This window comes from Physeter macrocephalus, chromosome 12 (assembly GCF_002837175.3).
Source record: "Physeter macrocephalus isolate SW-GA chromosome 12, ASM283717v5, whole genome shotgun sequence".
Taxonomy (NCBI): Eukaryota; Metazoa; Chordata; class Mammalia; order Artiodactyla; family Physeteridae; genus Physeter; species Physeter macrocephalus.
Window position 1 is genome coordinate 46,434,638 of NC_041225.1, and position 25,304 is coordinate 46,459,941.

The following is a 25,304-nucleotide window of genomic DNA, read 5'->3' on the forward strand; positions in this document are numbered from 1 at the left end:
GTGTGTGTGTGTGTGTGTGTGTGTGTGTGTGTGTGTGTGTGTGTGTGTCTGGCTGTTTACAGACTGCAGTCCTCCCCTACACACAAGAATGAATTTTCACCCCCGAGAATGCATGCCCTGGATGGAATGAAGGCTCTAGGCCGGGCCTTTCTCTTTCTGCTCACATTTGGAGTGAGTGGTGAGGTCAGTCACACGGAGAAGGTGGACAGGGTGGCCCAAGCCCATCACTAACCATGAGAAGCCCTGACTTCAGGTTCCAGCATGGCTATAGGAGTGTCCTCTCAAGTCACATTGTCCCCGCACCATCTGTTCAGCCTGCCTGCCATCCTGCGGGCTCTGCCACCACCTCCTCTCCCTGGCAGGAGCCCTCTGCCCAGTGGCTGACTGACTGTGATGGAAAGCAGGGTCCTCCATCAAAGCAGCAGCACAGGTAGAGGTGCACAGCTTTCCCTGCCGGCAGGTCACTTCCTTCCCATGCTGTCCTCCAGCCCTTCCCAGCTCTAGGCCTCTCCTCAAAGCCTCACTCCCTGTTCGCCCTCTGTCCCCTCACCCAGATGAAAGCGTGACAGTTATCAGGTTCCCCAGTCTTGCACTGACCTTTATACTCTTCACTTCACATTTCTTTAATACCCTGCTCACAAACGCTTTAAAGTTCTCAGAAAGTATCTCCCCTGCCCTCACAGAGAAATGGATTTCAGAGGCCCCAGCACATACAGATGGCCACTGCTAGAACTCTCTAGAACCTGGCTTCCTTGTAATTAAGAGCCACAGGACATACTTCTGCCTCCTCTGCCTTTCCAGACTATGAGAACATTCCTAATGCCCTCTTCTACTTGGAGCTGGGAACATGAAGCCAGGCACAGGATAAACCCCTGGCCCTGGGATCCGCAGGATCATGACCCTCTTTGTTCCTTAGAATCCTCTGACTTAGATCATGGGCTTTTATTTCCAAAAAAGTTAGCAAGTTAAGGGGCCTCTAAGATGGCACCATCGAGTCTCCCCCACCTTTGTTGAACACCTGCTCTGCTCCAGGCACTGTGCTAGGCCTTTTCACATACGAGGTAGGTTCCCATATTACAGATAGTCACAAGAGAGGTCACACAAGAGGCTGAGTCACTTGCCTAAGTGGTGAAATCAGGGCTTAAAGTCAGGCCCGTTTAACTCCACACCATTTACTGCATTGTCACGGGGGAGAAAACATGTTCCCACTTGAGAAAAACATTTTTCCCAGCTGTGTACAGAGGGGCTTCACTGTAGTTTACCATTCTCAAAAGATGACACAGTTAAAAGGGAAGAAGGTGGGATTTAATTCTAGGTGTGTGTTCCCTCAGTGCTTCTTCCCCAAGATCCATGTCTCGGGCCCGTCCATGATTAGCCCTTTAAGGACAAAGAATGACTTTTCTCTCCCAGGCCCCACCAGGTGTTCATGCCTCAACCTCCTGCAAACGGGAAAGAGGCAGAAGCCCCATTCTTAGAACTTGGAAGCAGGAGCAAAGCAGAAACTGCCACCAAGTTAGCCTGAGGGCAAGCCACCTCAGCGGCCCTGCCTGCACTGGGGTGGCAGGTAGCAGGGAGCCTGGTGGGTTTACACTGATAGCTGTCCCTTTCCTGAACCCCTTGCAATATTCTTTTTTATAAAGAAGAAATAGCACATTGACTTGGGATTTAGTCATATTTCATTCATCCCATTTGCCTTTTCCCTGGCCTCTAAAACCACGAGCCTGGCTGAGGAATTCAGGTCCACAGTGTAGGCTTTGAACAGCTTTGTGTAGGGAGAGGTTTTGAAAAGAAAGGAAAGTGGTATCTACTTGTCAGATGGAATATGTTAACAAATCAGGGAAGAATGCAAGGACTTTAACTGTTAGGGTCCCTTGGCAGTTTGGGTGATGAATCATCCAGCGTGGGTAAGGATTCCTAACAAATGAAGCCTCACGATGACATCATTCTTGCAAAATCATCTGGGTTTCTGTTGTAGGCGCCTGACAAGTTCTTACCTTGGGGATTTTGACCACATGGCGTTTGTTGTTGTTTTTTTTTCCCCAGCCACAATTAATACCAATCATGCCTTACAATTCACCCACTTTTCTATCAACTGGAATTTGGCAGACTAGGACTTTCACAAGTCTGTCTCATTATCCTCCCTCCTCCAGGGCATTCTTGGGACACCTGTGCTTCTCACCTAATCACTCAGCACCCAGCCTCCTGATAGTCCTTGATTCAGTCAGCCTGTATTTCAGCAGCGAGCCTGGCCTCGCACTGGTCTGAGGGCGTGGACGTGATGAAGGCCACAGAGGAGAGCAGGGGCATCTAGGAGGGCACCTAATCCAGACTCGTGGGATCAGGGAAAACACAGCGCTTTGATTATGGTGCCAGTCAGCAAATATATGAAGTTAATAACTGAGTTGAGTCTTAGGAGAGGAGTAGGAGTTAGTCTAAGGATGAGTTCAAGGGGAGCTATCTCAGTGAATGAAGACCCGTGGTTACAGGCATGAGTAGGAAAAAGTAAGAGCTGAAACTGGGTAGGTGGGCAGGAGCGCCTCACGTGCCGTGCTAAGGAGCTAAAATGTTACCCTAAGAAAGATGAGAAATGATCAAAGGGCTTTGGGCATGGAAGTAAGGTGGCCTGATTTACAGCAGTAAGGAGGATGGAATGGAAGGGGCCAGACTGGAGACAGAGAGACTAGTTAGGAAGTTAACGTGGTCCTTTAGAGGTGATGTGAGCATGAAGTAGGGCGATGGGGTAAGGATGAAATGAGAGGACAGATTAGCAAAATATTTAGAATTTAAACTCGGCAACTGGTGATTATCCAGAAGACCCCCCAGATTTTCAGGGTGGAGTTGCCACAAACTGAAAAGATAAGAAGAGGCCCATGTTCAGCCAGGGTTATGAGTTCGATTCGGGTATGTTGAGTTAGAACTGCCTGCAAGAGACCTGCGGCGGGTCGAGCTGACTCACAGTAGTTAGATACACGGATCCCAAGATAGAGGAGAGTGTGGGCTAAAGAGAGTGACTTAGGACTCCTCATAGTCATAGCAGTCAGAACCATAACAGCACAGTATGTGACACACCCAGGAAATGAGGGGAAATGAGAAGGGCAGTGGGTGAAGGACAGAACCTGAGGCAATGCCAATACGGATGGTGGGGGAGAAGGAAGAGAGACCGTGGCAGAGACAAAGAAGGAGGGTCAGAGAGACACAGGGACCCAGGAGGGTGCCTTACTGCTCTGTGCTTCTCTCCCCTCGAAACCTTATGGCTGTCCTGCTCCTCATAAGTAAGCTCTTTTACATCCTTACCTCCCCATACAGCCCTTATAGGTGAAAGCTGCCCCTGATCCCAAAGCACATTCTTGCAGCTTCCAGCCATCCCTCCTCTACCCTCCTGAAGAGATTCCTGCATCTTCGTGGCTCATACAATTCAGTTATAAAGCCTCAGCCTCCTTTCCTGGTCATTCTCTGTTTATCTAAGCCTGGCATCTACATCACCATTTCTCTCTCCACACATTGCCCCCAGTGCTACCATCATAGGACGACTTGAGTACCGTGAGGATGAACCATCACCAAGACTCACAGTTCCAAGGTGCCCCCACCTCCAGGGACTCTTCACCTCCACTCCAGCCTCCCGTTCCCATGACGACTCCCAGGAAATGGTTAGTACCTGGCACGGCTTCAGTCCTGTGGGAATAAACCTCACATCCCACTCTGACCACAACCAGCTCTCTCACCTCTTCTCCTACACTTGTGTTCTCACTTTCCTTAGTTCCCTCCATTTTCTTCTGACCTGTTGACCCCCTCCTGACCTCTCTTCCTTCTTTACCCAGGTTAGACTCTCCGGTTATTCATCTGGTTATTCTTTTTTTTTATATAAATTTATTTATTTATTTATTTTTGGCTGTGTTGGGTCTTTGCTGCGTGCGGGCTTTCTCTAGTTGCTGCGAGTGGGGGCTGCTCTTTGTTTTGCAGTGCATGGGCTCTAGGCACGTGGGCTCAGTAGTTGTGGCACGTGGGCTCAGTAGCTGTGGCTCGCGGGCTCTAGAGCGCAGGCTCAGTAGTTGTGGCACACGGGCTTAGTTGCTCCGCGGCATGTGGGATCTTCCCGGACCAGGGATCGAACCCGTGTCCCCTGCACTGGCAGGCAGATTCTCATCCGCTGCGCCACCAGGGAAGCCCCATCTGGTAATTCTTTCCTGAAATCTTTACTCCCTTTGTACCTTCCCTCTTCAAGCCCCACACCTGCCCAGGGCAACTCTGGTTCCCATTCTCTTCTCTGCTCCTGCCCCAAGCACACAGAGGGACACGGGATCCCATACAGAGGGACATCGTTAAAAGATTCACGGTCTTCACTCTCATCCCTGTAATTCTTCATTGCTATAGAAAACATAAGCCCTTCCCATGGGGAAATAGGAAAAATGGAGCAGTAGCCAGAAGCCCAATCTCTCTCCCAAAATAGCTTCTCCACCTGCTCTGTTGCTAGATTTCCACACAGATGTCCTTGGTACAATCCTGACTGCCATTTACCACCTTTAGTCTTACCTTGGGCAAGTTACTTAACCTCCTTAAATCCTAGTTTCCTCAGTTTTAAACTAAGGATCCCCCAGGCTTGCTGCCAGCCTCCATGGCACTCTGTGCAAATGAGAAGGCGCCTCTCTGAATAGGCGCAGCTTGGGGAGCTGAGCACGGCCTGCGGACCCACAGTCACCCCGTCACCGGGGCACCCTCGTGCAGAGCCACCTTGTATGACCAGACACTGCAGGCCCAGCTACGCCCACCTCCACGGGGTTCTTAGGGAACAAAGGCGATAAGCGGCACAGTGCCCAGCAGAGGGGATGACTCTCAGCAGAACCTCAGCCAGAAGAGCCCTTGCGGACCACCTGGACTTGGCTCGGCGTGAAGGTATGCTCTGCTGGGGTGGCACCTGCAGCCGTTTTCAGGCGTTGCCTGCCAGCTCCAAGAGGTTTATCACTGTGCTCCCCTCTCTCGTCAGAGAGCAGAGCCCTGAGAGGCTGGGACATGAGCTGCTAAGTTCAGTGAGAGAGCAGACGGGGTCACAGTCAAGGGCTCAGGCAGGCAAGGGGCTGTGGGAGGGGGCAGGGAGTGCAGTGCAGGCAGCTGGACAGAGAGGATGGTCTGGAAGGGAGGAGAACGGAAATGAGCAGGCAGCCTCCCCAGGGCCACACTGCCTCCCCCAACCCCACAGCCCAGCTCTAGGCGCTGTCCTTCGGAGCACCCGCCTCTCAGATTCTCCCCTTGGGGTCCTCTCACCAGCTGCAGCTGAGCGTCATCCCTACGCCACCAGCCCTGCAGGGTGCCTCGCCCTCGCCCAGGCCCCCACCAGAGGGCTCAGGCATTCCATGGGGTGTGTTTTGCTCCTTCCACTTCACTGTTAATCCATCTGCCTCCCGGGTCCCACAGGCCAGAACCCCTCAGGAGCCAGGAGCGTGCAGGCCCTCAGGAGGGCAGGAATTTCAGAATGCTACATCCATTCTCTAAGAGCGGCTCTTCCTTAAGAGGCAATCATTGTGAGAAGGCAATGAATAGTAGCCACGTGGGTATTTTTATTGAAGAAAGATGAATTATGCCATCACCCCTTTTGGCACAAAAATAATTTTCGGTAAAAGGTGAAATCCATCATGTTGTATCAGTGAGAACTATTCCATTATTCCAAGAATGATTGATTGGAAAGTACTTTACTTACAGGAAAATCACAGTGATACAATACAGCTTCTACTTTTAAAGCACTTTCCATTAAAAAAAAATTATAACCAGTGTATAAAAATAGTTATACTGAAGATGTGAATCAACAGCCGAGTAATTTATTGGCATTTGAAAGCCCTGTGGTATAAATAGATTCAACAGTGAGACTATCAAGTAACTCTGGGCTGTGGCAACCTAACCTCCATTTTCACTGACACAAAAGAAAGTCACATGTAGTTCAGCAAGGGACATCTGGCCCCCTTGGAAGAGAAAAACACGATGGAACTAGGGCCATGAGTCAGGCCAACTCAAAGCGCTGGGTGAGGCAGTGGAAGAGACACAGGGGACAGAGACATGGTCTCTGCCCTCACAGAGTTTTCAGGTTGTCCCAGACCGTAGGCCTGTACACACAATCGTCAGTACAATGTTTTAAATGCCTAAGAGAAGTGCAGATAGATATATCACTCCCTTTCTTTCCCTTACACTCTTTGGTGAAAGTTAAGTAGTACTCTTCTACCTTTTCACTCTTAAATTTCAAAGAGCTTTTCCACTGTTCGATGTAATGTGACTTTTAAAATAGTATTCACTGGCCTTCACATCTTTGAGCTGATGGCCCCAGGAGTCTCCCTACTTCCTTGTGTTTCTGGAATGAGGCGAGACTGCTGCCCTCTTTGGGAATAAGAATATGGACCACCACCCCTACCCCCAGCATCTCACTTCCGGTAAGAAAGAAGGTGGAGACTGGGGCAGCTGAGAGTTGGCCCATCAGCAGTCATTAATTGAGCACATACTACTTTTAAGGACTGTATAACTCTGGGGAGTCATCAGATAGGAAAGAACTAGACAGGATTTCTGGCCTCTCAGAGGAGTTTAATACACGGGATCGCCTCAATCAAGGTTCTTGGTTGAAAAATCGACCAGCTGTGTTACTGACATGGGGCACTGGACACCATCACAATGCTGCCACTAACATCCCAGAATTCAGTTTTTCTGCAGTCACTGTCACAGCCAGAAAATGTTCCTCCCGGGCCCCTGGACTTTCAGGAGGGTGTCACTGCCTAGTCCTTAGTTGCAAAGGAAATTGCCTCAATGAGATGGGGTATTTCCAAATGCAGGAAAGAGGTTCTCTCAATTCAGTTCACCCTGACTTGTAGTAGATGTCCACTTAACTAAGAAAAAGAGGGAAATCATTCAGAGGCTGAAATTGGCCCATTTGCAGATTCACACAGTGACGGATCCTGATTTTTTTTTTTTAACTTCTTTAGTAAAATTTCCTTTGTTAAAAACTTCTCGGGACTTCCCTGGTGGTCCAGTGGTAAAGAATCCTCCTTACAATGCAGGGGACGTGGGTTCAATCCCTGGTCAGGGAACTAAGATCCCACATGCCGCGGGGCGACTAAGCCCGCACGACACAACTACTGAGCTCGCGCGCCTCAAGGAGAGAGCCTGCGTGCCGCAAACTACGGGGCCCACGCCCTCTGGAACCCGCACACCACAACCACAGAGCCCACGGGCCCTGGAGCCCGTGTGCCACAGCTAGAGAAGAGAAAACCCGCACGCCACAACTAGAGAGAAGGCCGCGCGCCACAACGAAGAGACCGCGTGCCGCAACTAAGACCCAACGCAGCCAAATAAATTAACTAATTAAAAAAACAATTTGATACAAATCCTTCTTCATTTTTCTCTGTATTCTTAAAAAAAATACACACATACTCATAAACACAGGTGTTTTCTTTCCTCTCTCTTCCATTCCCCCCACCACGCCCGCAACCTCCTATAGATCATGATGCTGAAATCTTTTTTGGCTTAACTAATGGACATTTCTCCAGGTATGTGCATGTATTGCTAACCTTTTCGTATTAATAGCTGAATATTTTTCCATAATACAAATGTACGAGATTATTCATCCATTCTCCTATTTGATAGAAAATCACATTATTTCCAGTGTTTTGCCTTTGGAAACAATGCAGCAATAAGCATCTTTGAGCACATATCCCAATATTACAGGAGTTTTCACTTCCGTAGACTTCCAGAAGCAGGACTGCTAAATCAAAGGACACACACATTTTTTAACAAATACTGTATAACTCTTCCACATTCCTACCAACAATATATGAGAGTATCATTGTCCTCTCCATCTGCATCTTGCTGCTCTTGCTATCAATCTTACTATTTTATCAATCTGATGGGTAAAAAATATTATTTTAATTTTCATTTTACTTAACAGCTGATAACTCAGTATCTTTTCATGTTTGTTTACTGGCCATTTACATTTCCTTTTCTGAAATTGCAGACCTATATCCTTTGTCCATTTTTATCCTGCATTTGTCTTTTTCCCAGCAATTTCAAGGTGTTCTTTGAGTATCAGGAATATGTCATATGTATCACAAGAATTTTCACCAAATTTGTGCTTTTTAACTTGGATCTTTTTTTTTTTGCCGCACAGCGTGGCATGCGGGATATTGGTTCCCCGACCAGGGCCTGTACACGCACCCACTGCAGCAGAAGCACGGGGTCTTAACCACTGGACCGCCAGGGAAGTCCATTTGGCTTTATTTACAGTGTCTTTGGACATATATTTTTTAATTTTTTTAAATTAAAATCTCATCTTTTTTTTCATTATGGCTTTTGGGTTTACTGACTGGCTCGTGGTTTCCCTGCCTGCAGTTATTCAAATATTCATCTAAATTTTCATACTATGTTACTGTTTTATTTTTTACATTCAAGCCTTTAACCTACCTGGAATTTAATTTTGTGTATGATGTAAGGAGGAATCAAGACTTGAAATCTTAGAGTTTGCCATAACTCTTCATATGCTGTACTATTTTCCATGTTTTCATAATACACCCTCCACCCAGCTCATAATTTCTCTGGTTTCAGACCTTTCTCTTGTCACATTGCTGTGCTGTAAACTGAGGGAGGGCATGTCTGTCTGTCTCTTTCTTTCTCCATTGTTTCCCTCAGGAAACACTTAATAAACAATCGCAAGGCACCTAGCATAGAGCTTGACATATTTTAGGTGCTCAGAAAACATTTATGGGAGGAAGGAAAGTGTTGAATTCACACCTGAGTTACTGTGACTCCTTGGCAAGTGGAATATTGACTGCTTATCTGTGTAAACAAGGGGAAATGTCATTCTCCTTAAAGCCATTCACTGTCTCATGAGCTCACTCCGTTCCTTCCTCCTCCTATATCTTTGTTCTTTGAGGCTTTCCTTCTCTCTATAAATCTGTCTCATTTCATAAGGATTCCCCTTAGGCAGGCTTTCTTCAACCATTCCTTAAAATTCAACAGTATTTATAAACTCTGCCATACTATTTAGCATTTAATCCACAATTGATTTTATTCTTTTTCAAGTACCCATCACTGTGCTAGGCACACAGCTTAGTAAATACTTAAACTGCAACTGAAACAATCGTGCATACCAAGGTATAGCCTCAAGATTTGTTACGAAAGCTCTTGGGACTAAGGAAGCAACAAACTGGGGAAAACTGGAAAATGACCCTGAAAGCTGTTAAATACCAGAATGATTTTTCAAGTGAAATTGTATCGTCATATTTATTTTAAATACATTTGTTGGATGAACACATGACTAGGTACTGCCCTACCTGAAGGCAGAGGTCAACAAACTTTCTTTGGCATTTTCTGTTTCCATGGGTCCCTATATGGCCTTCACCAACTTGGGCCTTTGGAGATTCAGGGGAAATGGAACTAAGCCTTATATGACCCTACATTTAGTTTGAAAATAACATCTGAATGGCTCTCACCACGTTCTGCATGAATTTTTAATGGAGAAACAGCTAATTCTAGGGCTAGGGCAGAGAATATACAAGATGAGCCTGGAGCATCTTATAATGTCAGAAAATAAGAAAGGGCTCAAAAAATAAAATGATGGAAGTATGTCAAAGGGACACAAGTACCAACTGGAAGAACTCCCAACTGCCAAAGCTGGAACAATTTGAGCAACAAAATAAATAATGTAGTGCTGGATTATAGCCTAAGGAATAAAATAAATATCCCCGAGTTCATACTTATATAAATGAGCAGCTGAATAAATAAATAAATGAGGGAGAAGAAACAAATCTCCCATAGAGAAGAATTCCAAATAATTTATGGAGCTACTCCACCCTCAGGGAGGTACAGCATAACTCCCCACCCCTTAAGTGTGGACCGTGCTCAGTGATTTGCTTCCAAAGAGCAAGTATAGAAAGAGAAAGTGACTTTACAATGGTGAAACCTGGCAAAGACTACCTTAGCCAAGTGCTCAAGATTAACATCATCAGTGATAAGTCATGTTGACAGTATGTACCCTTGATATGACATGATGAGAATGACACTTCACCTTTGTGGTCTTCCTCCCCAAAACCGTAAACACAGTTTAATCATGAGAAAAACAGACAAATCCAAATTGAGGTACATTCTACAAAATACTCAACCAGTCCTCAAAGCTATCAAGGTCATCAAAAACAAAGAATGTCTAAGAAACTGTCACAGCCTACAGCAGTCGAAGGAGATATGACAACTAAATGTAATCCAGGTATCCTGGATGAGATCTTGGAACAGAAAAAACACATTAAGCAAAACTAGTGAAATCTGAATAAAGTATGTAATTCACTTAACATGATAATGCCGTTATTTCGTTAGTGGTGACAAATGTACCATAATAATATGTTTACAGAACTAGATGTGGGGTATATGGAAATTCTCTACTATCCTTGTACCTTTTCTGTACATCTAAAACTATTTTAAAATAAAAAGTGTACTTAAATATTTTGAAAATACAGTTTGGGCAACAGATGGCTACATGCTTATCTCTACAACTGTGCTTTTAATTACAGGGCGCTGGTGACAGTTTTGTGGGAGCGTTGGCCTTCTACCTGGCTTACTACCCTAATCTGTCCTTGGAAGAAATGCTCAAGAGATCCAATTTCATCGCAGCAGTCAGTGTCCAGGCTATAGGAACACAGTCATCTTATCCATACAAAAAAGACCTGCCCCTTGATCTGTTTTGATTGCTATTAACCCCAAAATAAATATACCTGGAAATAAAGTGTACTTGGGGATGGCCGCTCTTAACTAGCAACTTACTGTGTCATCTTCTCCTTTCTTTGCAAATACTATATTCATTTACTAAGTCATCCTCAAGCCTTCATTTATTTCTTTATAATGATGATTTCTTTGCTTTTCATGCAAAAGTCAACTAGACAGAATTAAGGATTCCACAACGAAGACTTGTGCAAACAATACCACTGTTCAGGAACCAGCAAACTCTACTGGCAACACATCAAGATACTATAATGTACACCATAGAGCAGAGGTTGCATACAACGGTGTCTAGAGTCAGAGCAGAGAATGTTAAAGAAGGGAAGGAGGCATATGAGTTGGGCCACGCAAGCAGTTCCTAAGAGGGGCGGCTGACATTCAGCTTTGCCTTTAGTGTTGTCAAAGCTTCTGGTTTTGCAAGGGAAGCCAAAGTTTGGATGTTTATTGAAATCTTTCAACATTTAGGTATCAGCAACTGAGTTTTTTAAATTGTAAATACCACCTGTGGGCTGCTTTCAGCCCATGTGCTGAATAGACAAGTCATTTGCTAAGCCAGATTCTAAGTTTTTTGAAAAAAAGGTGATTCATGCATGTCACAGACCCTTTACACTGGGCTTAGGTAGGATCAGGTGAAGGATTTTTCTTGTAACCCAAGACCACAATGTAGAGTTTCAATCTAAAAACAGCCAAGATCTCACCTAGTATTGCTTTGAATTAGAGCTTTAACAAAGGATGCCAGAAAAATAGCTGATTGACTATAATGCCACAAGCCTCTAAGATTCAACAACTGTCTAATTTCATTTCCAGAGAGCTGCGCTCGTATTTCCTCAGGAGACAGATTGGGCCACAGGGAGGAACACCTGTTATTTTGGAACAACATTGGTTTCTTAATGCTTGTGGTCATGGTGAACACTCTATCGTTCTCCCCTATAAATGCAGTAGGATACGTACCAGCAGAGCTCAAAATGTGAGCTGATCCTTACCTTCAACCAGAAATTTGACAAGTAAAGGAGAAAATGGGCAATTTTGAAAATCTGTAGTAAACAACAGCTTGAGTGGGAAAGTGTACAGATCTGGGTAGGGCAGGAGTCCTTATCTGATAGGATTTCCAAGCTGATTAGCTGTGTGGTACCACTGCCCCAGAAGCCCTAGCCATTAGCTTTATGGAAATACACTATAGCGCCTCTTATTTAAAAAAAAAAAAAATCTAGGTGTTAAAGCAGTCCAAAGCTGTCCTAGAAAATCCTAGATACTACTTTGGAGACATGAGTTTGAGAATATGGACCAATGGCATTTTTATAATTATATAAGCACAAACCAAAAATAGCAGATCTCTTGGTTTCTTCTGTGTTACAGCTGGCTCCCTTCTTACCATTCCTGCTCACCACTGCCATCTCTGTTATTGCATGGGAGTTCTTTCAAGATCACTCTGGACTGTGACTCTGCCTTTTCTGTGAAGTACAAGAAAGAACAGACTGGAAACTCTTGCACAAATCTCACTATGGAAAATTTTCTTTTCTTATATGAAACAATGTTATTTTTTAGGAATGTAGTTTTTAAAATTTCAAATAGTGGGGGAAAACACCACTAAGAGACAATAGTACAGGCTATTTTAATATTTTTATTAAGGGCTATAAAAATATCCAGAAAGATAAATAAATGTGATGCAATGATATATGTCCTAATATGAAGAACTTTCTTTCACTGCATTGTTTTCCTTCACAATGGCCTTCAAATCACAGGAGGCAGTGATTCCATGCCATTTCCTCTTCTTTCATTACATGCTGCAGAATTTCTGAATCAGTATCCCGCCCTCAGTCTTCTCATTTATAAATCAAATTCATTTTCAATCCATTGTTTAGAGGGAGCGTATTTTTTTCTGTTCCACAAAGAGGACTTTTTTTTTCACTGTAGGAGGAGAAAAAAGGATTGTAGCAGAAAACTAAAAAGTATCGTCACCATTTTTTAATAAAAATACATATCAGACCATGAGGCCTCTCTTCTTTTACTTTCCTTTGTCATGAGGATGGAGCAGACTTGCTAACTCAGTTCCTCAATCCCAGAGATCAGAGAAGACTGGAGAAAACAAGAGAAGGTGCACCAGCCAGTCAGTGGCATCCTTGGTACCCCACAAGGTCACATTTCAACCAATGTGAAATAATCAAATTTTAAAAAAGAAAATTACAAGCAAAAAAATGAAAAACAACGTCTTCACCCAGCTAATGTTCACTCTTGTAGGAGGTAAAGCAAGAGCTAGACTCCAGAAAAAGAGCAGTAAAAACTGAACAGACCACAGAAGAAAAGGAAGCCTGGCTGAAAGAGTAAATACACATTAAACCTTGTACTTTCCAGAAATGGTTTCATATACCCAAATATAAATTTTCAAGTTTGGTAATAGATTTAACATCATAACCCAAATCTTATTATTTTAAACATCATAACAGAGTACAGTTCTCTGAAACACCCAAAACAAATATGCTAACTGCCTGGATAAAAGATTAGAGACTAGATGCTAGGCAATAAGGTTTTCATAGTTCCTGTAATGCCCTATTATAGCACTCCATTAACATCACACATCTCTCCCTCCCTCCCTCTCCCTCTGACACTGACACACACACACACACACACACACACACACACACACACACACACACACACACTACCTGAATTCTTTCTTTGCCAAAAAACCAAAAACAGTGCATCCAGGAAGATCCAGGAACTCACAAGACTAAGACACAACAGCAACTCACTTGTCCCTACCACATAAAGAGATTTTAGCTTTTTTTGTTATTCTTCTGTATCAATATGGATACCCTGTATATGAGAGTCCCAAGCTGTCTATGACTAAGAATTAGCTAGAGAGCTTATTTAAATACACTCCTACTTCTTACCTCCACCTCTACCCTAATTCTGGTTCTGCAGAACTAGAGGGGGACTGGAAGTCTGTATTTTTTCAAAACCCTCAGATGATTCTGATGGGCAGCTGAAATTAATAACCATTTACCAGTCAACAGAATTTTATCTATAAAGTTAATTTAAAATACATATTTTAGGGCTTCCCTGGTGGCGCAGCGGTTGAAAGTCCCGTCCGCCTGCCGATGCAGGGGACGCGGGTTCGTGCCCCGGTCTGGGGGGATCCCTCGCGCCGCGGAGAAAAAAAAAAAAAAAAAAAAAAAAAAAAAGAACCCAAACAGCTTCCCACCAGACAATGTTACTCACTGCAAGAAATATTTCCCCCATGTTTTTCTACATGGAACTAAAAAATGGATTAAAAAAAAGAATTTGTCTCATGGATAACCAGTCAGGAGATTATTTAAATGACCTTGAACAGAAGTAACTGATGAATATTAGTAAAGCAAGGCTTTATTCATAAAAATTTTGATTTACTTGCTACATTCCTTCCCTTAATTCAAAGAATAAATATTTAAGTTCACAGAACTGTGCTAGGCAAAGTGGAATTTATGAAAGCGTAAAAGTCCCTGATTTAATAGCAGTGTATCATGAGGTGCCTGTATGGATGTCCAGTAAGCCCCACAGGAACCGAAAGATCAAAGGGGACTGGAATGGTGAGGGAAACGCCTCACAGAGAGGGTCAAGTTTAGCCTCTGAAGCAGCAGCAGCACCTGGATGAGCTAAAACAGGAAAGGGCATAGAGTGTATAGAAATGGTGATAGGAGGTAAGAATGACAGTGTTGACCGCAGGGGAAGGTCCTGATTTAAAAAAAAAAGAAAACAGACTAATTTGGCTCCATGTAATAGAAAAAATATGGGGCCTGGAGTCAAAAAGATTGGCTTCAAACCTTGACTCCACCATTTATCTACTGCGAGTCCTTGGGCAAATTTCTCAAAATACTCTTCCTTCCGTTTTCTTCCCTATGAGAGGGATAACTCCATCTCCCTCACAGGTTGCCAGATAGCAAACACTCAGTATGTGTTAGATGAGTTGAAATGACACACTGCTATCCACAATCATAAACATAATTTTCTGTCAAAATATTTGCTGCTTAATTCACAGATGAATCTGTCAAGTTCTTTCCCTACATCTAACCTAAATCTATTCTGCTTCAATTAAAGTCTATATTGTCTTGTTTAGTCATCCAAGGAATTAAAACTGACAAGTTTTCATTTTCTTTATAATAAACCTTCATATATTTAACAAAGTTTAATAAGCTTATGCCTCAGCCTTTAATCCTTCCTCCTTGGAAATTTGCATCTAGTTTCATATGAGGAAAAGGAGTTTGAAAGGACTTAGGCTGGTTCTAACCATAGAGTATACCATAAAGTACTCAAATAATTGGGAATTTTTCCATGTTTCCTTCCCTGATTTCCTTCATAAAGCAGACAAGCAAAACATTACCCTTAAACTAACCATTTATTCACTGCAGTAAAATATGCTGGGAGAACTGCCAAGCTATTTGGTACCCTGGGCAATGGGGCATGCCGCAAGGCAAACATCACACAAGCCTCCACGGCATTCAGTAAGTGGGCAGAAAGCCAAGTGCTCTGCTATCCCAGAACATTCTCTTCTTCAGAAGAGACAAAGTTGTGCTGTCATGGCTCCGACCATTCCTTATCAGAAAAGCTCTAATCATCTGTTTGAAATTTATATATGAATCTTTTCTTCTACTTTCAACTTACAGTCAGAACTGTTTATGGCTGTATCCTTTCCCAATCTCAAAACTTAAAATCAGTCTGACAAATAATAAGTTCCTAACACCTCCATACTAACAGTGAAAATTCCAATACATTTTCACACTTAAAATATCAGAGAAGGTTATTCAATCAACATTTATTAATGTTGTACAAGTTCCTAAAAAACTCTGAAGGAGCTAAAATGTTAGAAAAACAACTACTTTATTGTAAAGTTCATCACTTTGGGTTTTCACCAGCTGATACAAAGAAATCAGAGGGAGAAAACCACCACACCAATCCAATATCACATTGCTATGGTCTGAATGTTTGCGTTCCCCAAAATTTACGTCAAAATCCTAACCTCCAAAGATGATGGTATTAGGAGGTAGGGCCTTGGGGAGGTGCTTTGGTCATGAGGGTGGAGCCTTCATGAATGCGATTCATTCTCTTATAAAAGAGACTCCAGAGCTTGCCTGCCCCTCCACCATGTGAGAACACAGCAAGAAGAACCCCTTCCTATGAACTAGAAGAGGGCCCTCGCCAGAAAGCGACCGTGCTGGCACCTTGATCTCAGACGTCCCAGGTCCCAGAACTCTGAGAAAGATCTGTTGTTTATGAGTCACCCAGTCTGTGGTGCTTTGTTATATCAACCCAGACTAAAACACATACCTTATCATTCTAATAATTTTTCCACCATATGAGATATCATCCTGAAATTCAGACTCCTAATTATCAGGTACAAACCTAGAATCCCCTTTTTATTATAATAAAGAATGACCAGAAATTTTAACACCAAAAAAACAGCAGGAAATTTTATTTCTGTTAAAGAATGGAACTTATACCAATTTTAGGCTGACAACTGGGCTTCTCAGAGCCTTTTTTTTTTTTTTTTTTTTTTTTTGCAGTACGCGGGCCTCTCACTGTTGTGGCCTCTCCCGTTGCGGAGCACAGGCTCCGGACGCGCAGGCTCAGCGGCCATGGCCCATGGGCCCAGCCGCTCCGCAGCATGTGGGATCTTCCCGGACCGGGGCATGAACCCATGTCCCCTGCATCGGCAGGCGGACTCGCAACCACTGCGCCACCAGGAAAGCCCTCAGGGCCTTTTTTAAATGCCTCCTTACATTGGTACAGCCCTCGTTTTTTTTTTTAAGGTGGTATTATTTTTGTTTTTCTTAGACATTGACGAATGCAGCATAATGAACAGTGGTTGTGAGACCTTCCGTACAAACTCTAAAGCAGCTAGTAAGGTAGCTGTCAGTCAGATTCGCATTAATGCCCAACCACAGTTCATGCACCAGTAAGTGAGTTTTAGCCTCCTATGAAATCTCTCGATAACAGGTCCATACGTAGAGTGATTCAGGGCCTAGACTTGGAGTCAGACAGTCCTGAGTTCAAATTTGTATTTTGTCACATATTTTAGCTGTGTGTCCTTGATTAAGATCCTTGGTACCAGATTCCTAACCTATAAAATGGGGTTCAGATTGCCTGGCGAGTATGGGTGCTTCTGTTACTATGCATTCACATATCTGAAGACCTGAAGACTTGTGTAGGTAAACAAAGAAGACAGAACTTTCCATTTGGTCTGGTTATTCACAAGCACTAGTTTGTTTCCTTTCTCTCAAGGATCACTGTCTTTTGTTGCCTATATTGTCCTTTTGTTGTTGCTGAGTTTCAAGTGGGCAAGTAAATTCGATCCCATTGCTCGATCTTGGCCACAAGTGAGTCTATCAGGTCTTGTTCTTAGTTAAAGAAAAAGTTGATTATGATGTTAAGTGCCTATCTTTCATTATATAATGGATTAATTTGGAGAAATAAGATTCTAGCACCAATTTCAACTCTGATCACCAACGAGGTGTCTCACAATTCAACTCAACTCTGACACCATCCGCCTGGAGATAGTAACTCAGGAACAGCCAGATGGAAGTGACGCATAGGGCAAGGTACGGGGAAGGGGAGTGAAGCTTCCGTGCCCTCTCTGAGCATGCCAGTCTCCCAGAATCCCCACATGATTACCAACCCAGAAGCTCCGGCACAGCCATTATTAAGAAACAATTATAAAGGGGCTGTTTAGAAGCCAAGGCACAAAAATGAGATGAATGGCCTGCAGTTTTGTTTGCCAGTTAATTTTGCATCAATTGGCTCATGAAATCCAAAAACAGGATAGGCTACCACCATCAGTAATCGGGGTGCTGACCCTTTTTATCTGGACTTTGGAACATTTGTCTCTTTCAGAAAAATGTTTCTATCCACTAAGGCCATTTAAAGTTATCACTTACTATGGCATTTTAGCAGATGGTACAAAACAGAAAATGAAATTTCCTACCCTCCTGCTCTAATATATAGACAGCATACTCCTTTAACTCAAATCTGGACCTAATTACTTGCCACTGTTGGGCAGATGACCCCAGCAGAACATTCCCTCCCTTTTTCAAGACACTCTTCTCTGTTTCCAGAACGATATCCCCTATTCTATTTACATGGCTGCTTTCTCACCTTCAAATCTTTGGTTAACTATCTCCTACTGGACAGACTTTCCCTGAACTATCCTATCTAAAGGATTAAGGTAAGATCCACCTCCCCCCAACTTCGTCCTGTATCTCAGCATCCTGCTTGTTTCTCTCATAGCACTTTGCATAATTTGTCATTTTTCCTTTCTCTCCCTTCCAAAACCAGACTGTAAGTGCCAAAACCACAGGTACTGAGGCTATCTTGTGTCTTTGTATATCCCAGCACCTGGGATACTAACTAGCACCACAGTAAACTTTCAATATGTACTTGGAATGCTATAGTGACAAAGGGGCCACAAAACTGCCAAAGATGTTCAGCATCAATCTGAAAAGGGCATCAGGCCTTGAAAGCATTTGAATTTACTACGGAGTAACTTCTCTGAATCTTACCTACTGGATCATAATGCAAGAGAGTCAGTTTCTCCCGCAGTCGGCTTCTCTTAGTGTTGAAGGAAAAACCTGTTCCAGCTTGGCTCAACATTTTCACCAGAATTGTTCTAAGATTTAAAAGCAAGTTGTTACAAGCTGAGGAAACAGAATAAAATCAGTCATGGGGGGATGGCACATTTTGAGAACCCTACACAGCAGTATTACTTGTGAGACATCACTTAAGCCTTAAATTCAGTTCTAAAACAGCTTATTTTTCCATAAATCACAGCCTGAATGGTTCTGATTCCCAAGGTTTGTTCCATTACACAGGGTGCCTTGGTAATGACCTAACCAAAGCAACAAGAACAATCAAACCACACTGTGGGAATAGACTCAGACACCCACCTTTTAGAAAGAGCAGAAGTCAGGAGTGGGAAAAATACGCAAGTACTGGTAACCCTAGTTGGCCAGTCAGGAAGATGGCTGTCTCAGAAGATCCCTATCTTCCAGGGATGAGTAATAAGAGTAAAATCAGGAAAGGACAGAATAAAGGTACTGGAACTTTTACATTGACAATGTGCAAAACCTTGTTCCCCTTCATATTTTGTTTACGTTCTAGTCATCCAAAGCATTAAAGTTCATGTTTTGCCTCACTGGACCTTTTAATACCTCATACTATTTGTTACTCTTGCACATGTCTTGTCTCCCTATGTAGATCATGCTATTTGATTTCTCATTTAATTCCAAAAAAGAATTTGAAGCATTCAAATATACAATATATCTAAGATATATTACACATCTTTGCATCCCTTTCAATGGACAGCACAGTGCCTCATACTAAGAGGGATATAATATCTGTTGATTAAGATAAACAATAATTAGTCATTCATTCAAAAAGATTCAACAAATATCTATTAAGTGCTTACTCTGTGGAAAGCACTATAGGAAATGCCAAGCCCTGTAAGTCCACATCTGCACCTTGGAGAACTAACAGTAACAGTATGGAAGGTGAGTTGTGTACACAAGGTCTGTAAGGCAAATGGCACAATGATTCAAAGAACATGACAGGCAGGGAGCATCTCTAAAGAAACTGAAGGCATGGGAGATTCCTACAGAACCTGAAGGTGGGAAATAAATAACTGGATTGTGGGGAAAACTATATTAATCAATAAAAAATATTGAGGGTAAAACACTAACATGCATGTTTTTCATTAACTTTAATCCAAAAAACCTAGCTTTAAGGATTTGTGATGTGTCTTGGGTTGTAAACAAAGGCTGCTTTAGAATTTTTCTATTTTTAACACAGAAAATCTTACTTCGGTTACTGTCTACAAAATTTATTTTGAAATACCAGTTTGGTATTTATAGTCTCTCTGGTACAGCATGGAATCTTTAGCCTTTGCTATTTTTGAAATGCTTATACCATGAAGGCAAAGGATTACAAAACTCAATAAAACAGGCTCTGTCGATTAATCAAATCACAGCTTGTTCTGCTAGATTCCTGTAGTGGCCTCCAGACAAACGTCCCTTGGTCCTCAATTTGAGGAAACAGAATTGCAGTGATAGTCCAAAGAGAGCACGGGGACCCTGATGATTTGTTTAGCAACAAGACAGCGAGCGCAACTTTTAGTAAATTATTTGAATGTTCACTTAAGTAGGTCAGTTGGGAAGGAGGGAAAATATTTTTTGAAATAGTTCATAGGGCCAAAATAATTCATCAAGTGACTAATCCTCAAATCAACTTTTTTTTTTTTTTTTTTTTTTTTTTTTTTTTGCGGTACGCGCTCCTCTCACTGCTGTGGCATCTCCCGTTGCGGGGCACAGGCTCCGGACGCGCAAGCTCAGCGGCCATGGCCCACGGGCCCAGCCGCTCCGCGGCATGTGGGATCTTCCCGGACCGGGGCACGAACTCGTGTCTCCTGCATTGGCAGGTGGACTCTCAACCACTGCGCCACCAGGGAAGCCCTCAAATCAACTTTTAGAAAATTGAAGCCAAATGCTTAATTTAACATAAGGATTCATTGGCAGCAGTGGGACTAATGAATCTAACATAAACAAGTGAAATTTAAAAAGAGAAAAACTGGGTTTCCCTGGTGGCGCAGTGGTTGAGAGTCCGCCTGCTGACGCAGGGGACACCGGTTCGTGCCCCGGTCCGGGAAGATCCCACACGCCGCGGAGCGGCTGGGCCCGTGAGCCATGGCCGCTGAGCCTGTGCCCCACAACGGGAGAGGCCACAGCAGTGAGAGGCCCGCGTAACACAAAAACAACAAAACAAAAAAAAAGAAAAAAACTTTTACTTACTTTGACTTGGTCTTGGCAACTTTTTTGTAGGGAGGAAAGAGAAAAGGAAAATAACGATTTATTATCTTGCTTATGCAAAGCTCATATAACGTCAGGATAATCAAAATCATTTAAATCATGAAGTAGGCCATAAATTGTCACTCAAGTAACTACTCCCTAGCTATTACGGATCCCGTTAGGATTTTACAGAAGCTTTTAAAAAATCCAATCAGACCACCACAGTTCTGGATGTAATGCTATGCAGTCTCTTTTCAATTGGACTGGTTACCTTTTAAATCTTCCTAAACTAAGACCTGCTCCACTTGCTCCTCTTCTAAGGTGCAAACATTTGCACTAGAACAAGCCTCTTGTTTGATAAGGTAACCTGTGCAAACTCCAACAACCATCACATCAGGTGGAGAAGTGAAACTAACTCTAATCGGGAAGTCGGCCTGGTGCATGGAAGAACACTGTCTTGGGAGACAGAGGGCTTCTTTCCCAGCCCAGCTGTATGACCTACAGTCAATCACTGCTCCTCATCTTTAGAGTTCTAAACGACCGAACTAGAGGTTTTCCCCAGTTAGCACGTCCGGAGATTCTGCTAACACACCGCTACAGAGGGCGGGGGAAAGCGCCCCACTCCTAGCGGACTGACTCTCCAGTCCGAACGAACCGCAACTCATCCAGAACCAGCGCCTCAGACCCCCGAGACCCACTAGCCCCGCAGTGAGCGCGGCGCGGGGCATGCCGGGCGCTGTAGTCCTGAAGGCCTGGGAAGTCGCAGCGGCAGCTTCCCGACCGGCGCTCGCACCCCACCCCGCAACGTCCCGGGGCCCGCCTGTCAGGACCTCCCGCCCCCGCTGCAGGTCCTGCTGCCGCCTCCAGCCCCACTTACAGGTGACCGCGGACAGGAACATGGCGAAAGCACCCTCGGAAACAGGTCCAAATTCCCTCAACAAATAACTGCTTCCGGGGCAGAGGCCTGTTCCGGAAGAGGATTCCGGAAGTGCTCCGAAGCCACGCCCCCTGTATAAATTTCAGGGCTGACCCTGCCTACGTCCTGTGTTCTTTACCCTCCAGGTGTCTCTTTCGCGGTGCTGGAGTGTGGAGTCACCTCCCCTTTTGGAGAGGGACTTCGTTATCGCTCGTTGTTCGCGCCCCAGACCCTGACTCCTACTTCTGGGTCAGAGTTAGGTGCTTTCCTTACATGTTTCATAAATAATCGCAGCCGCCTACGTTAAAGCCACAGGAACTCCCTATGTTCCTCAGCCACTTCAGGCTATCAGGCTCCCGCGTTATTTCCTTAAATTGTTTGCCTTCTTTTGCCTCCTCTGGCCCATCTCCATCTCCACCTAGTTAACATCTACTCTCAGTCCCTCCAGAATTGAGACCTCCACCTGAATATCCCGATTCCTTAATTATATGTTGGATTTCTAGGAGGGCAGGGCCCTATGCATCTTGTTAACCGCTGTATCTAAACACCTGCGTGGCAATAGGGACCGAATAGCTGAGATTGGGAGCGCTGACATAACTTGCTTACTGTCACAAAACTAGTAAACGGCAGAGTCAGAATTTGAACCGAGATTTTGTCTCACTGCAAAGACTCATGCCTTTCCCTCTAGACATTGGGACCTAACCACTTTGCCATCTTCCAATCTTCACCTCTCTGCAAGGAACCTGGGTTCCTTCAACACCAGGTACTTCAGCCGAAACCTCATTTCCCAATAATCAGGACTTCAGGATTTTTTTCTAATCTGTGATTTTACCTATATATTAAATTTTACAAACATGTGAAAGATTTATTCTCATGGATCATCCTCAATGCAAGTAATAAAATTATTAAAAAGAGAAAATGTAGGTCTCCAATACAACACAATTTTTAAAATTAGGACTGTCCTTGCCCTTAGCACCTCTAATGTTTTTTTTTTTTCCCCCATAACTTAATTCCAGCAACTGAGCACCCTCTAGGTGCCCAAACCCTTCCTTACCTTGTGCAGTTCAGCTGCTGACAAACAAGAGCTTCAGGTGTTCAAGAAGGTAAGGTTTCTTATTTAGGAAATTCCTTTTGGGGATCTATAAGAAAGGAACACAGGACTGGAAGCCAAGGAACGTGAATTCTAGTCTTTGTTCTGTCCCTTAGAAAGTCATTTCAACTCTTCAGACCTCAGTTTCAGGCTCAGTGTGGGCACTGGATCAGTGATTCTCATTCCTGAAGGTATATCAGTCATCTAGGGTCCTTTAAAAGACCTGGATGCCAGAGGAGAGGCCCAGAGTCTGTACAGTATTTCTTCCCCCTCCCCAATTTTCTATGAAGAAGCATTTCGAATATATCAAAAAGTAGAAAGGGTAGTAGAATGAACAAACTATATACCCAATTCAACAAATGTTAAGATTCTGCTATGTATGTTGATGTATATGGAATTTTTTAAAATATGCATATGTATATGCGTATATATATGGTTAGGGTTTTTGGCTAAGCTGTGTAAAAGCAAATTGGAGACATAACCTTTCACTCCTAAATATTTAAGTATATATCTCTCAAGAATAAGATCATTATAACTACAATAGTGTTTTTATTCCTTAAACAATTAATAGGGGCTTCCCTGGTGGCGCAGTGGTTGCGCGTCCGCCTGCCGATGCAGGGGAACCGGGTTCGCGCCCCGGTCTGGGAGGATCCCGCATGCCGCGGAGCGGCTGGGCCCGTGGGCCATGGCCGCTGAGCCTGCGCGTCCGGAGCCTGCGCGTCCGGAGCCTGTGCTCCGCAACGGGAGAGGCCGCAACGGAGGGAGGCCCGCATACCACAAAAAAAAAAACAAAACAATTAATAGTTTGGGGGAGAAGCCGGGTAAGAGGGAGCAGTATGTCTGCGGAAGTCCCCGAGGACTTCCAGCCTCAGCGGAGGAGCAAAAGGAAATGGAAGACAAAGTGACTAGTGCAGAGAAAGCTGAAGAAGCAAAATTAAAAGCAAGATACCCTCATCTGGGACAAAAGCCTGGAGGTTCAGATTTTTTAAGGAAAGATTGCAGAAAGGGCAAAAATATTTTGATTGGGGATTACAACACGGCTAAAACAAAAATGAACAAGCAACTTCCTACTGCAGCCCCGGACCAGACAGAGGTCACTGGTGACCACATTCCCACTCCACAGGACCTTCCTCAAGGGAAACCATCTCTTGTTGCTAGCAAGCTGGCTGGCTAATTAAAAGAGCTGAACTGCATGAATCTTCTAATTCCCATTATTTCTCCTTAATATGTTACTTCTCTGCTTTTTATTTCCTTTCACTCACTAAGTCATTTGAGAATTATGGCTTTGCAGGTAGTGGTAGTGTGTATGTAAGGGAATATACATGTGTAGAGTTTTGATTAGCTTAGCAGTGCACTGATAAAAAGAACATGTTAGAGCAACATAAAGTAATCTACTTGAAAATAATTGTATATATTACCTAACTCCTAGTGTAGGGCTGGCTCCAACAAGTAACAAGCAAGTTTTACAATTTTAATGTTTTAGCTTTCTTTAATTCATCTTAATTATAGCTTTGTATGTTACTCTTATTTAATATAACCTCTACTGTATTGATTTCCTCCGTATTTTCCTTTTGGATTTTGTAAAACAGAAGTTTAAGACCACAAGTTAGAAGAAAGGTCACATATTTCAAACACAAATAGATGGGGCTTCAACAGATTTGTATCCTGTGCTTGAACTTGAAATGGGCTTAAATCTGTTTCAGCTTTAACAATAGAATTTTACTTGGGCAATATTTGCCCATTCTGGTGTAACTTATGTGACTCTAGTGCTTAACAGCTGCTGTTGAAGCTAGTATTCCTATTCAGCTTTATAGTGTTAGAATACCTTTTGCTGTTGAAGGTGTGAATAAAGTGTGCATGTGCATCGACTGTTGAATTCACTTTTGTGCCATTTTTGTAAATACAGTAGTTTTGCACAACCTCTCAAAAAAAATTAATAGTTTCCTAATCTCTAAGCCATAGGCAAATTGTCTTTTATGGCTGGTTTCTTCAAAAACAGTGTCCAGTCTGGGACTTCCCTGGCCGTCCAGTGGTTAAGACTCCATGCTTCCAATGCAGGGGGTGCAGGTTCAATCCCTGGTTGGGGAATTAAGATCCTGCATGCCATGTGGCACGGCCAAAAAATTTTTAAAAATAAAATTGCAAAAAAAAAATCCAGTCAAGGTTCATACATTACCTTTAGTTGTCATAAATCTTTAATCTCTTTCAAATCTAAAACAAAACCCCTCACTTTTTCTTTTTCGTGATACTGAATTTTTTTTTTTTTTTTTTTTTTTTTTTCAGTACGCGGGCCTCTCACTGCTGCGGCCCCTCCCGTTGCGAAGCACAGGCTCCGGACGCGCAGGCTCAGCGGCCATGGCTCACGGGCCCAGCCGCTCCGCGGCATGTGGGATCCTCCCGGACAGGGGCACGAACCCGCGTCCCCTGCATCGGCAGGTGGACTCTCAACCACTGCGCCACCAGGGAAGCCCCCATGATACTGAATTTTTAAAGAGACTGAGCTAGTTTCTGTGGAGTGTCTCGTATACTGGATTTGTCCGATTGTTTTCTTATGTGGTCATTTTATTTATTCTTCTATCCCCTGTATTTCCTGTAAATTGGAAGGTAAATCTAAAGGCTTGAGGAGAGTTCATTTAAAACACCTTTGACAAGAGGACATGATGCTCTCAGCTTCATATCCCAACATATCAGGAGGTCCAGAATGTCAGGTTGTCCCACTGCTAGTGCTAGGTTGGCTGATCTCTGGATCTCTCCGTTG

At 43.6% G+C, this 25,304-nt stretch overlaps 2 protein-coding genes and 1 pseudogene across 2 annotated transcripts in view; 2 read left to right on the top strand and 1 right to left on the bottom strand.

Annotated features, from left to right (window-relative positions):
* RBKS (ribokinase) overlaps positions 1-12,114 on the top strand; it is a 92,170-nt gene extending 80,056 nt beyond the window's left edge. The window contains exon 8 of the mRNA XM_024118824.3: positions 10,530-12,114. Within this exon, the coding sequence (XP_023974592.1) occupies positions 10,530-10,703 (174 nt within the window). The 3' untranslated portion in view covers positions 10,704-12,114. The remainder of the gene's footprint in view (positions 1-10,529) is intronic.
* A 227-nt stretch (positions 12,115-12,341) lies between these two features.
* Positions 12,342-21,439, bottom strand: MRPL33 (mitochondrial ribosomal protein L33). Its single transcript, XM_055088838.1, has 4 exons — positions 21,133-21,439; positions 20,544-20,562; positions 18,268-18,370; positions 12,342-12,642 (listed from the first exon to the last, which is right to left on the bottom strand). Exons 1-4 carry the CDS (start codon positions 21,437-21,439, stop codon positions 12,640-12,642), a joined length of 432 nt encoding a protein of 143 aa, XP_054944813.1. The 3' UTR covers positions 12,342-12,639.
* A 1,943-nt stretch (positions 21,440-23,382) lies between these two features.
* Positions 23,383-23,841, top strand: LOC102983029 (cAMP-regulated phosphoprotein 19-like; annotated as a pseudogene).
* Positions 23,842-25,304: the final 1,463 nt, after the last annotated feature.